This window comes from Bubalus kerabau, chromosome 13 (assembly GCF_029407905.1).
Source record: "Bubalus kerabau isolate K-KA32 ecotype Philippines breed swamp buffalo chromosome 13, PCC_UOA_SB_1v2, whole genome shotgun sequence".
In the NCBI taxonomy this organism is placed as follows: domain Eukaryota; kingdom Metazoa; phylum Chordata; class Mammalia; order Artiodactyla; family Bovidae; genus Bubalus; species Bubalus kerabau.
Window position 1 is genome coordinate 68,313,965 of NC_073636.1, and position 14,144 is coordinate 68,328,108.

A 14,144-nucleotide genomic window follows, 5' to 3' on the forward strand; every position below is an offset into this window, starting at 1 on the left:
ACAAACTCTCGGACCAGCGGTCTCTTGCCAAGCTCAACCTTCCAGTAGCGTGCTGCCGCCCCCCGGGTCACCCCAAACTCCTAAGGCCACTCAGAACCCAGGTCCGCTACTCTAAAGAGGAAGAGAGGCGCGCCCTCCCCTGCAATATGGCGGAGCCGATCACATGGGTCCGGGCAGGGCTGAAACGCAGATCACGTGGCTCGGAGTGGGTGGTTACGGGGGCGTAGCCGTAACACCGCGGAACCTCCTAGATCCAAGCTCCTCGCCGGCCACGCCCCCCTTTGGGGCTGGTGCGCGGCGGAGGGGTGGAGCCTTCCTTGTGACCTTTCACCCCAGCATGGCAGCGCCCGTGGGACCGGTGAAGTTCTGGCGACCCGGTAAGGCCCTTGGTGGAACGCTGGGCAGATGCGGCGGCCCGACTTCGGTCTTGGCCCCACGGCCAGCCTGCTGGGGCCTGAGGATCTGCTTGCAGTCCTGACCTCGGCGGGTTGGCCACTGCCGCGCTGGTGGCCTCGGAAGCTTAGGCGTGCACAGTGGTCCCGAGGGATTCAGGGATCCGCCCCCGGCCTGGGCAGAAATTCTCTGTGACCTCGTTACAGTCTCAGCCTCCCCGGGCCTCGTTTTCCTCGTTTCCTGGTGCCTGTCTTGCCCAACCCTTGAGATGGGGAAAAGCTGAAGCGCCCACGCGTGTCCTTTTACCGCCCTGGGGCTACGCTGGGACTGGACAGTTGCTGCTGCTCTGGGTTTAGGAGTTCAGGTTAGGAAATCAGACTGCCTGGATTAGAATTATAAGTTATGCCATAGAGTAGTAGAGTTCCTCTGAACAAGTTCCTTCTTAGCCTTAGACTTCTCATCTGTGAAATGGGAGGAATAATAACACCTATCATGTGGGCTAGAATAAGGAGAACCTGCGCGCGTTGTTTCATGTAGAGTAAGTGCTCCCTTTTAGGGAAAGTATCTTAGTATGTTTTAGGGTAATTTTTGTCCACCCCGCGTGTCTGCCAGAAGTGAACACTCTACGCGTTGGCTGTCACCCACTTCCCGTCTTGCAGGCTAACACAGTCTCAGCCGCCAAATGGTTTGCTTGTTTTGTTTGAATTTACTCATTAATCAAGATTTTGTTGAATGTTTATGTACCAGACCCTCCCTCCCCTTCCATCAGTTTCTTGTGAAAAACAAAAGTTTCTTAATCATTACCAACTTACTTTTGTCCACCACTTGAACCTCTGTAGGTCTAGATGTGTAAAGTATATTGCAGCAAAAATGAAATAAGACAGAGAAGGGTAATATAGGGGAAGGTTTTCAAGGGTATTTTAGAGCGAGTCCCTGAAATTCTGACCATGTGTATCAGTGATGCGGAAGAAAACCCAAGCAAGGGATGTGTTAATTCTTTTTTAAAATCTGTAGTTTGTCACTTAACGAGTTTTATGATTTTATGATTCAGCATTTCAAGTCCTCAGCCAGTTATCCATCCTGAGTTTTATTTGCAGCCAAAACTAAGGTCCAGTTAAGTAATGAGTATCCAGTTAGGATACTCTCTGTTTTATTTCTTTGAGCCTTTAATAACAGGTCAGAGTGTTAAGTACAATAAAGGTCTGAATAAATTGTTGAAAATCAGGCCAAGATACTCTTTTGGTTAAAGAACATGGGATTACTCCCAGAGTTCTCTTCCATTGTTTTGCTCTTTCACTGAAGTTTTACTTACTGAACACCTAGCCTTGTGGTCAGGAGACAAATATCTCTAGACCAAGGCTCTGCTCTCAAGATTTATGCTTTCTCTCTCTGAATTGTAATATGAAGTTGGATATCCTCTTTAAGAGATTTTAAAGTGAGACAGAAAAAGGGAGTGGTAAGGAAGAGGAGCTCTGCTAGGATCAGACTGTCGAGACTATCCTGACTGCCATTTTCTAACTTGGTGATTTGGGAAAATCAGTTACTCTATCTGTAAATTGGGCAAAGCACCTACCCAGAGGATTGTTTTGAGGATTAAATGAGAATACATTTCAAGCTTTTAGCCCTAGATACATATTTAACTATTATAATTCATGGAGGTATTGGAGAGAGGAGGGCTTCCCTGGTGGCTCAGACGGTAAAATGCAGGAGACTTGGGTTCAGTCCCTGGGTTGGGAAGATTCCTTGGAGAAGGGAATGGCTGCTCACTCGGGTATTCTTGCATGGAGATTTCAGTTGTCAGAGGGGCTTGGCAGGCTCCAGTCCATGGGTCACAGAGAGTTGGCTGAACGAGTAAGCGCACACACAGATAGATGAGAGGGAGAGGTTGAATGTGTGGATAAGATATCATTCATCAAGATAGTGATGTTTTTTGAGGTGAATGCTGAAGCACAAATAAGGCTTTGTGCCGTGGAGAGGTAGGAGAATGGAACTCTAAAGCGTGTAGCACGAACAAAGGCAGAGTGGGATGGTGCCTCAGCAGTGTTCAAAACACCAAAATAGTTGAGTAGCATGGGGATGCTTAGTGGTAGGGTGTGTTTTGGAGCGGGGCTTCCCAGGTAGCTCAGTGGTAAAGAATCTGCCTGCCAACATAGGAAACACAGATTCATTTGATCAAAGATCCCCTGGAGAAGGAGATGACTACCCATTCCAGTATTCTTGCCTGGAAAATCCCATGGGCAGATGAGCCTGGCAGACTGCAGTCCATGGGGTCACAGAAGAGTTAGATACAACTTAGGAACTAAACAACACCACCACCACAGCGTGGGATGTGGCAGGACATGAAGCCAGAAGGGTAAGTAGGGGTGTCATCGTGAGAAGTCTTCATGTAAGAATTCAGATTTCACTGTTTTTAAGCAGGAGATAACATGATCTAGTTTATTCTTGGAAGATAACTGGCATTAGTGTGCACAATACTTAGGGGAGGAAATTAGGGTCAGGGACACCCTTAAGAGAAGATGCTAGTAAAACCGAGGAGGGATATTGAAAACCGCAATTCTGGTGTGTGAGCAGTAGGGAGGGACCTAATTCGAGAGACATTTTAGGGGCAGATATAGAGGAAGGTGAAGTCAGTAATGACTCAGATTTCTGGGTTCGGTGACTGTCTAGGTAAGTGGTTCTCAAATTTTGCTGTGTAGTTGAATCACTTGGGAAGCTTTTAAAAACTCCTGCTATTCAGTTTTACTCCATGGTGATAAATGAGAAGTCTGCTACTGCTCCTGCTAAGTCGCTTCAGTCGTGTCCGACTCTGTGCGACCCCATAGACGGCAGCCCACGAGGCTCCCCCGTCCCTGGGATTCTCCAGGCAAGAACACTGGAGTGGGTTGCCATTGCCTTCTCCAATGCAGGAAAGTGAAAAGTGAAAGTGAAGTCGCTGAGTCTTGTCCGACTCTTAGCGACCCCATGAGCCCACCAGGCTCCTCCATCCATGGGATTTTCCAGGCAAGAGTACTGGAGTGGGGTGCCATTGCCTTCTCTGAAATGAGAAGTCTAGAGGGGCTCAGAACCAAGCATCAGTATTTTTTAAAAAGATCTCCAGGTGATTCCAGTATGCATTAAAGTTTAGGAACTACTGGTCCAGGTAAACTGTTTTGTCATTAACTGTAATGAATTTGTTGACACTTACTGGACACTTTGTGCTAGTCACTTTTACTTATGTCATCTTATTAAGTGGTCACGATGTCTTGTGATGGAGGTATTATTCCATTTTACAGATGAGGAAACTGAAGTTGAAGGTGTGAAAATAGGATACGAGAAATACACAGGGAAGGTCAGGGAAGTGACTGAGACTGGGTCTAAGGGTAGAGGAACATGTGTTCTACAGGCTGGGAGTCACAAGCTCAGGTAGCTACAGGGGCCTTTTGGACAGTCTAAATGAGTGAAGCAGCCGGGTGGAAGCAGTAAGGAGAGGTAGGAACTGTGGCAGACTAGAGTGTGTACTGTGTCGATTAGCCTGAAGCATACAATATCCTGTCTAAAGCAGGAAGCTGTGTGTGGTTCCACCCAAAGGTTGTCACATGGCCTCAACACCCAGATTAGAATAGTAAGTTTTTACATGTTTTAAACTAACGATTTCAAACATTTTAACGATGGCATGTTTGGGGACCTCATAGTTTGTGATCTTTACCATTTTGTGAACTCTGCCTTAAGATCTTTGTAGGAGCTGCCTGAGTTTTGTGTAGAAAAAAAAAAATTTGACTTGTTAGTCCAAGTGAATCAGAAGGGCCTGGCCATTTTCCTTCCTTCATTTAACAGATATTTAATGATAAATCAGTGTTTGACCACGTGTCTGGCAAACACTTTATAGCAACAGCTTTGAAGAGTTTTTGATCTGATACACAGCAAGAAATGTGCTGTGATCCAGCACGCACGCACATGTGTGTACACACACACACACAATTGAAGAGAGTTGCACAAAAACAACAGTGCTTTTTGGAATGCACTCTGATACTTTCTGTTTTATTTCTAGTTTAGCATGAACAAAGGCAGAGTGGGATGGCGCCTCAGCAGTATCCCAAACACCAAAATAATTGAGTCGCATAGCATATTAAAGAAGTTCATGAGTTTTATAACCCATTGATGGATCACCACTTAAACTGAAAAATTGGGTTAGAAGGAATGCTGAAGAGGAGGAGGGGGTGTGCTGTTATCAACCTTGTTTTATAGATGGAGAGGTGAAGGCCTTTATAATTTATAAGAATTACAAACTTATTACTCATTTAAGCACTGAGAATATTCCCAAGGGAAAAACAAACCCTAGGCAGCCAGAATGGACCATGGGATGTATAGACAGCCAGGAAGCAGTCCTAGTTTGGCTGAATGGAGTCTTTTGTATGGAGGAGACGTGCTCCTCATTGATTGACAGCACCTGTTCTTGTAAAAGACCTCATAACCGCATGTACCGAGGTGAACTTGGCTATAGGTTAGAGACAGGAGGGGTGGGGTAGTCAGGAAGACACCTGGGTGGATTAAATCTTGGAGTGGGAGGAGGTGAGACGTTGTAGGAGCAATGTTAAAAGATTCTAAGCACGCTATAAAGGTTTAAAATGTGTTGAAAAGAAGAGAATTCAAGATAAAAGCAGAGCTGATGAAGATAAGCTATTTCTTTGCTCTAGTTTTCTTGAGTGAAGATCACAAGGAATTAATCCGATGTAGCGATAATAAGGGGAGAAAGGAAAGGAAATGTGCCTCTTTGAGTGCAGGCTTTGTTCCAACTCCTGTTCTGTCTTTTATCTTGTTGAAAGGAAGGTCAACATTTTGGCAAAAACAATATAGTAGTGCCCCACTTACCTGATTTTTAACGGTCTTGGACCTCTGGAACACAACTATGTTCCTAGAAACAAATGGAAAAGGGATGGGAGAGCTACAGCGGTGATTCTGAACTTAGCTCTGGGGGTGGTCTCTGGACCTCCAGCGTTTTTGTGTTCTCATAAATTACTCTCTGGTGTATTTTTCAGGAGACGGAGTTCATAGGCGCTATTAGATTGTCAGGGGGGTTTGGGACTCTTCAAAAAATGTAAAAGTAAATCACTGGGCTAAGTATTCTGATCACAAAACCTTTGCACTTTTACATAGCATCATGGATTATGCATTCAGAAAACCTGGGTGATGATAGTATTGGGTAATTATTCTTGAAGTACCCCTCACAGAGGGCTGTGAACTTCTAGGGAGGGTTTTTATTAATTCCCAAAGGTGACAGTCTCTTGTGCTGAACAAGTCTTATTTTTAGAGATACCTTTCTTATGTTGAATTGAATTCTGAACCCTGTACCATTTACTTACAACTCTTGAGGTATGTCTTGGGATGCACGAACAATTTGGTGTGACAAATTACAGATGCTGATCATAAAAATGGAACCCATGTTACTCCTAAGGCATTTTCCTTTTCAGGCTAAAAATCCATAGGACCTCAAACAGTTTTTCAAACAGGCAGGATGTGGCTTCCCTATTCTTTTCCTCCCTGAGTCCCAGTTTGTTACTGTTCTTACCAAGAAGCCACTGTGGTAGGACTTGCTGGGTGGTGCAGTGGCCAAGATGCCCTGCTCCCAGCGCAGGGGAGCCCAGGTTCAATCTCTGGTCAAGGAACTAGATCCTACACGCTGCAGTTAAAGATCCTGCATGCTGCAACTAAGACCCAGCACAGCCAAATAAATAATTAAAAAAAGAAGAAGCCACTGTGGGTATCTGGTGTCTAATCTGCTCAGCACAGTAGTCCAGCACTTCCTTCCCAACCACTTCAGTTCTATGACTCAAATAGGAGCTGCCAATTATTGTAGCCCATTCCAGGGCCATGGTTGACTGGATCGGGCGGGGCAATGGCCTTAAACTGGGGGAAAGAAAGCCATCCCCACCTTCCAAATAGCACACACCTGGGACTCCCGGTCTCCCTCCCTGGGTCTTTCTCCATCACCACTTTATGCTCTAAGTCTTCTTCCTTTGGAAGGAAGAATAAGAGAAGCAAGTAAGCTGCTCAGAGGTGGGGCCTGCATCCGTAGTGTTCACTGCTGTATCGCTGGCACAGCCATCTTTGTTCGGTGGATGAGTGAGTGAATGATTGGTGGAGGAACTGTGAGCCTGAGCTCTGGCATTGGCTGCAGCCTTGATTCCAGCTCCTGTAGAGAACCCAGCCCAGAAAGGAGCTTGTTAAGAGGAGCAGAGAAAGGAGGAGAAAGGCCAGGCAGTGTTTGAGTCCCTGGTACCCCCTGGTCCTGAACCTTGCTGCCATCCTATGGTGTTAGGATTCTTCGTTTGCTTCAGCTAATTCCTGGTGGGTTCCCACCACTTTTATTAAGAGTTTGGTAATAATCCCAGCCTGGTGACCAGAACTCAACACCTTGTCCTCCGTCACCTACCGTTGTGTGTAAACAGTTTGGAGCCCAGTGGGACTGCCATCTCCTTTGTTCTTGACACCAGCGTGATGTTTTTCTGTAGTCTCACAGGTACTTTTTAAAATGTTTTCCTGAAATTACTCTTAGTGGTTTGAAATAAAAACGTATGGCTTCCACTGTATATCTTCGTTTTTGAATTTGTAATTTTCTCACGATTTTCCTGTTCCTTGTATCAGAGAATCTGAAAAACAAAAACAAAAACATTTCTGTTGCAGGTACAGAGGGGCCAGGTGTCAGCATCTCTGAAGAGAGACAAAGTCTAGCTGAAAACTCGGCAACAACTGTTGTTTACAACCCTTATGCTGCCCTTTCTATAGAGCAGCAGAGGCAGAAGCTGCCAGTGTTCAAGGTACATTGAATAAGCATGTTCAGCCGTTGGCCCGAAGCAGCCTGCAGTAGCTTGATACTTGGCACTGAAGTGAATAATGTTCCTCTTACTGTTAATGGTCCTTTAGAATGCAGTGAGCTCGGAGATGGCCTATCTGAAGGGTGTCTTCAGAATACTTGTGTGTTAATCTTAGAAATCTGGAAAGTCCTTAAGGTTTTTTGCAATTAGATCTCACATATTGGAAAAACTGGAAGAAATGAAGTGACATCCTTTTTTTCCCCTCTTTGCTTTTAATTATGGACAAGTTCAAACATACAGAAAAGTAGAGGAAACAGCACAGTGAACTTTCATGCATCCATTTTCAGTAGCTTACTGGCATATGGCCAATTTTAGATTTCTTTTTAAGGCATAGTTTTTGACACAAGATTAATTAGAAATACCAGGTTCTTTCTGGAGAAGGCAATGGCACCCCACTCCAGTACTCTTGCCATGGATGGAGGAGCCTGGTACGCTGCTGTCCAGGCGGTCTCAAAGAGTCAGACATGACTGAGCGATTTCACTTTCACTTTTCATTTTCATGCATTGGAGAAGGAAATAGCAACCCACTCCAGTGTTGTTGCCTGGAGAATCCCAGGGACGGTGGAGCCTGGTGGGCTGCCGTCTATGGGGTCGCACAGTCTGACACACTGAAGCGACTTAGCAGTGGCAGCAGCAGGTGGTTTCTGTTGAAGAGGTTAACTCCCATGGGGAGAGTGATGGCGTTTGGGTGTGGTTATTACATACCACGTGCACATCCAGATGCATGATTTTATTAGTCTCATGAAATGGACTTACACTCATCTTGTAAGAAACCAAAGTGTTAAACTAGAATTCAGAGTATATTCATTTACAGTTAGCCATGGTTCTCCAGTACAGAGAATACAGTCTATGAACACACTTTCTCCTTGTTGCCAAGTCCACATGGAAAGTCAAGCCGTAATCAGAAAGTGGGCTCAGAGCCAAAGGCGGTTTAGATATAGTTGAAAGATATTTATTTCCTGTAGCCCCTGATGTAGGGTGATGAAGTCCCGCTGCCTTGTATGAGGCCTCTCGAATGACTCAAGTAGGTGGGGCCACCAGCACCAATGTCTCTCTTTTCTCCTGTACAGTGTTGGGTGAAAGCCGTCAGGTTCTTGCTCTTAGAGAGTTTCTTTGTCTAGACTATGCTAAAAATTCCTCTTTTATTAATATGTTCTTTCTCCAAATGGATATGAAGCAGCCGCCTTCTGAATGTAGCCAAGTCACCTCCATCAGACTTTTCTGTGACCCCAGACATCTTAGTCACTCCTGTGCTGACAGTCTCTGGGTTTCTTCTATAGATGATTAACCTCAACCATCATATGTGAATGTAAACACTTTGACCCTCAGAAGATAAGATTATAGGTTCAGCATGGAGGGACACGGTTGGAGCTGTGATGAAGAGTCTAGACTTGAGCTAGACTTCAGAGTTCAAAGGCAGTTTTCATCATTTGTGTGCTGTGTGACCTTACTTCAGCACCTGAGCTTCTGTTTCCTGTCTGTAATATTGGACGTACCTCATAGGATTGTTATGAGGACCAGATGCCATAATCTACATGGAGCATTATTTAGTAAAATACCTGACATGTAATGCACATTTAAGTACAAGGTTAATTATTGTTTACTGAGTATTTACTTTTCTGGACTCTTCTTCATCCACCAGCTGTACTTGTAAAATATAATAAATGAAACAACAGATTGAAAAAAAATACAAGGATGGTAACTTATTGATCAAATTAAAAATGGTAAGATGAGAGGTGTAAGTTATTGATAAAAATCAAAGCAGAGTTTAAGCACAGTTGTAATCTCATAAGATGTTAAAGATAAATCTAGGGCTTCCCTGGTGGCTCAGCCGGTAAAGAATCGCAGCAATGCAGGAGGCTCGGCTTCGATCCCTGGTTCTGGAGGATCCCCTGGAGGAAGAAATGGCAACCTATTCCAGTGTCCTTGCCCGGAGAATCCCATGGACAGAGGAGCCTGGCAGGCTACAGTCCATGAGGTCGCACAGAGTTGGACATGACCAAAGTGACCTAGTACAGCACAGGAGACGAAAAGGATAAAAGGAACTCATTCACCACCACACCCCCATTAAAACTTAAAGTGAAAGTAGCTTTAAAGATAGAAGTTGAAACTAAAGCAGCAGTAAATCTAAGGCTCATCCCCCTTTTCCCCAGCGCCATTTCAAGGCGACATTCCAGTTGGCTGCCTCCCGTGGACTGTCATTTTCTCTGGGCCCTGGACACTGAAATGCAAGCTTGTATTCTTATTCCATTAAACTCAAACCTCGTTGAAGCTCAGTCTGGTCCTCTGCAGCAGCTCTCCTCGATTTCCCTGCCTGTACCTGTTCGTGGTACCATCATTTTCCCAGTCTCTAAACTGGAAATCTTGTTGTCATCTCTCTCTTGAATGTCACACATCATTTTGTGTGCAAATATGCATTTGCATTGCTTCATATTTAGCACATGAAGTAAATTAATGCCTTCAGTTTCTTCACGCTTAAATCACTCTGGTATACTACTGCCCAGTTTTCTTGCAACACAGCACATACTGCCTCCTAGGTAAAGCCCAGACTGACTCTGTGTTGAAGGCCTCACTACATCTCGTAGTAATAATTCATTTCCAAATCAAACCTGGAGCCTTTCATGGGCTTTTTCTAGCACCTCTTGAATAGAGTTCATATAGTTTGCTTATTTCCGTCTTCTTATGTTATTTCCCTTTCCTAGAATGCCATGTGTGTCTCTGTCTATATTCAAATTGTCTTTCAAGTTGTCTTTGACCACCCACCCATTCATCCATTCAGCAGATGGATTGACAAGATATCAGTTACCAAAATGGTTGCAAAGAACCCAAACCTTTCCCTGCCTAAAACTAACCCAAAAGAAAGTGCAGAGTCCAGGCAAGCGAAAGGAAAGCATCGAGATGAGTCATGAGACTGCCTGCAGCAGAATCTCCTTTGGGTGTTTGCAGAAATGGCAAATTCCTGGACTTAGCCTAGCCCTGCTGAATCAGAAACCCTGAAGGTAGAGCTAGGAATCTTCATTTTTAACAAATAGTTAAATATCTATTTAATATCTGTTAAATCGATAATAAAAATACCCTAAAAGATTTTTACACTAAAACTGGAGAATTACATATTTAGACCCTGCTGCTGCTGCTAAGTCGCTTCAGTCGTGTCCGACTCGGTGCAACCCCATAGACGGCAGCCCACCAGGCTCCCCCGTCCCTGGGATTCTCCAGGCAAGAATACTGGAGTGGGCCGCCATTTCCTTCTCCTATTTAAATAGACCCTAAATAATGCTATATTGGAACCCCCAAACACCCCAATACCTTATTTAAGCAATAAGGCAGCATCGTGTGTCTCAGTCTTCTGTGGAGTCAGATGAGTTGAACAGTGATGAGAGTAGGAGAATTTGGCAGATTTTTACCTCAAACCAGGAATTTATGGAATATCATCATGACTTTCCAGATCAGTGGGTGTGTCTGTTATCAAATGTGGGTACAAAAGTACATTCTGAAACTGAGTACATGGGATCTTGGAGTTGTCTGTGACTTTCCAGTGACCAAACTAGCATTTCTGTTCCCACTGAATGGGTAACAGAAGGCCCAGTTGAAACACAGAGGTAACGTGTAGGTGCTTTATTGTGCACTTGGCTGTAGAGGCAGAGATGAAAGCATATTCTTTGTGTTTTCACCAGCTAGTAAATGAAAAATAAGGTGATACATGCATATTGCACAAAGTTAAAGGGGTTCCTCATATGCCTGCTCCCTGCCCCCCACTTTCTTCCCCTCCATGGAGACAGTACAGTTACCAGTGCCTTATTTTGCTTTTCCCCAAAGTAGTTTATATGTAAAGAAGCATATGTGTATTTACCCTTTTTTAAAAAACATAAATAGTAGTGTATTATCACACTGTCCTGCATTTTGCTTTCTTACCATAGCAGACCTCATTGACCATTCCACATCAGTACAAGCAGGCATTTGTTCTTTTTAATGGCTACATATTATTCCATTATTGGAGTCTTTTCATAACTGTTTAATCATTCCCCTGTTGATAAACATATAGGCTGTTTGGATTTTTGGCACTTACGAACAACACTGCAGTGAGCATGCTTGTATATACATCTTTGTTCACATGTATTAGGATAACTTCTTAAAAGTAGAATTCTTGAATCAAGAAGTATGTGTGTTATATATTTTGGTAAGTTATTATATTCAGTTGCAATTGTGTTGCCTTATACTGTTACCAACAGTACCTGAGATACATTTTGATAGATATTAGGAATATGTTTTGGTAGTTCCTTTTGAAAATGTCCTTTCCTTTGGCAAATAGCTCATTTCATAATGTTTAATTATCTTTGTTTAGGTCTTTTGAGAAAATGTATGTCCATTTACAGTGTTTGGTTATATTTTTTTTCAGCTGAGGAATCACATATTATACTTGATAGAAAACTATCAGACAGTAGTAATTGTTGGAGAAACAGGATGTGGGAAAAGCACACAGATTCCACAAGTGAGTATGTATTTATTTATTTTTGCAACACTTTCTCTCTTTTTGTCTGTGCTGGGTCTTCATTACTGCGCACAGGCTTTCTCTAGTTGCAGCAAGTGGGGCTCCTCTCTAGCTGTGGTGCACAGGCTTCTCTCTTTTTGGAGCACAGGCTTTACAGCACATGGGCTCAGTAATTGTGGTGTATGGGCTTAGCTGCCCCACAGCATGTAGAATCTTCCCAGACTGCAGATTGAACCCATGTCTCCTGCATTAGAGGCAGAAGAGGAGGGGTAAGATGGATGCTGCTATACTTGTGAATAAAAATGGACAGTGTATTATAGAATTATACAATGCTATGGAAGAAATCTTGCTTAGAGGGCCAAATCATTTGTGCTGTGGATAGAAGTGGAAAGAAGGATCGGGAAAGGTTTTGTAAGAGAAATGGCATTTAATCTTGAAATGAAAGAAAGGGGGAAACAAGACAAAGAGATAGACTTTGAACCATCAGTGGGAGCCGGCTGGGAAGATGTCCTCATGCAGTGAATACTGTGGGTAGAGATACTGGAGTGCAGAGGTGTTTGGGGCTCAACAGAGTGGTCAGGTAGGATCAAGAATAGAAAGACAAGGTGAAGTCGAAGTGTGTTGTAAGAGCCACGACTTGGAGGGCGAGGCATGATATTTAAGTGGTCAGGGATAAGAGTCCTTGCAGGTTTTTCTTTCCCTTTTAAGTATAGATTTTTTTTTAAAGTGTAAAATACGTATACTTCCGATATCATAGATCATAACTGTAGCTTGGTAAACCTTCGCAGGTGAATACAGTGGTACTGCCAGCACCCAAATCAAGAAATAGAACATCACTGGCACCCTGGAGGCCCCCTGTGTCCTCCTCTGGACTCGTGCCGTTTCTTCCTGCTCCCGCAAGCATACACACACAGACATAACTTTTATTCTGTCTTCTAGCACTGTAGATTAGTTCTGCCTATTTTTGAACTCTTACAAAGAAAAAGTAAAGCTTCTTTTGCCCAACACAATACTGGGTGTAGGTTGGGGCCCTGACACAGGTATTTCTTAAAAGTTCCCCAGGTGATCTAGTGTGCAGCTGGGGAATAGTAGACAGAGGGAAAGGACAGCAGAGGAGCGGAGATGGGAGACCTGGAGGGAGAACATTCGAGTAGATGGTACCAAGACCCTAGCATAGAGAGAGCAGGACATTCAGCTTGTGAGCAGGGACCTCTCAGGTGTGCACGAAGAAAGAATGATTTAAAAATGGGTGATGTCAAGAAGGACTGGGAGGTTTTTGTTCAGAAGTGTGCCCATTGCTCTACTGTGGAAAAGAGAGGCAAGCACAAAACTGGGCCGAACTTCCACGGTCCGTTTGAGTGAAAGACAGGTCAGGCGGCTAGATTCTCTTACACCAGGGCCAGCAGGAACCGGGGCATCACCTGGGGAGAGGAGATGCTGATGTAATACTTGGAGAATCCCAAGAAATACATCCCTGGAACAAAAATGATCTTTGCTGACATTAAAGAGAAGAAAGGGAAGACTTGCTAACTTATCTCAAAAAAGCTACTAATGAGTAATCGTTGGCCACTGTCTTATTTATTATGAAACAGAAATGTCTCATGAATTTTTGTGTGTACCGTATTTAAACTGATCTCATACACCAAAATTCAGATCATGCATGACTGATGGAATATTTCTGTTGGACAATCCTGATTTCAATAAGATTGGTTTGTGGCTAAATGAATATGATCAGCTTTTTGAATTTTGATAGTAATTCTGGCTCAACATGTATTGTCACTCTCTTCCTCTTCTAAAGCGATGATTGAATGTGAATAAGGAATGTTAACCTTTTCAGGGAGGTGGTGAATGCCTTCTCCAGCCCTTTAGGGGATTGGTTATGTAGATTTCTAGAACTGATTATATTAATATATTAAAATACTGAGACTGCCTTCGCTGTCACATAGAACAGAACAAGAGTCAGGTGTGTTTCAATTAGTCTGTTAAGGCAAGGGTTGAAGAGACACTGCCAATGTCCACTTTATCTTTTTGGTCTTAACTATGCCAATTTAATTAAAATTCTCTTATCTAAAATATTGCCTTTTACTTAATGAAAGGCATTTTAGTGTGGTTTATGTGTAGCATCAAATAAAGAGTATTTAGCACCTAAAAAAAACAAAACCCTAGCATATTATTTGTTTATTAGAGACACAGGAGAAGGGCCATGTTACATTTCTGAGTGATTATTGGTTATTAATAATAATGATAATAAACCAAGTAACAATAAGTAGTAATTATAAGTGCTACATAAAGGGATCACTTTACACATACTGTTTCATCCTCAGTGGCCCTGTGGGATAGGCACTGTTATTATTATCTTCAGGTTACCACTGAGGACAGTGTAGAGAGTGGTGAGATGGGGAGTGTAGAAC

The 14,144-nt window shown here is 43.4% G+C and overlaps 1 protein-coding gene and 1 pseudogene across 5 annotated transcripts in view; both read left to right on the forward strand.

Moving 5' to 3' along the window:
* The first annotated feature begins 236 nt into the window (after window positions 1-236).
* The window catches only part of DHX35 (DEAH-box helicase 35), a 69,623-nt gene continuing 55,715 nt past the window's right edge, over window positions 237-14,144 (forward strand). Inside the window, exons 1-3 of one of the 5 annotated variants that reach the window (XM_055545027.1) lie at window positions 237-377; window positions 7,054-7,187; window positions 11,641-11,733. In XM_055545027.1, the coding sequence (XP_055401002.1) occupies window positions 338-377; window positions 7,054-7,187; window positions 11,641-11,733 (267 nt within the window). In that variant the 5' untranslated portion in view covers window positions 237-337. Of the gene's footprint in view, window positions 378-7,053; window positions 7,188-11,640; window positions 11,742-14,144 lie in introns of those variants that run through there. The other 4 variants (XM_055545029.1, XM_055545028.1, XM_055545031.1 and 1 more) reach the window with 4 other exon arrangements.
* On the forward strand, window positions 11,943-13,875 carry LOC129625941 (cytochrome c-like; annotated as a pseudogene).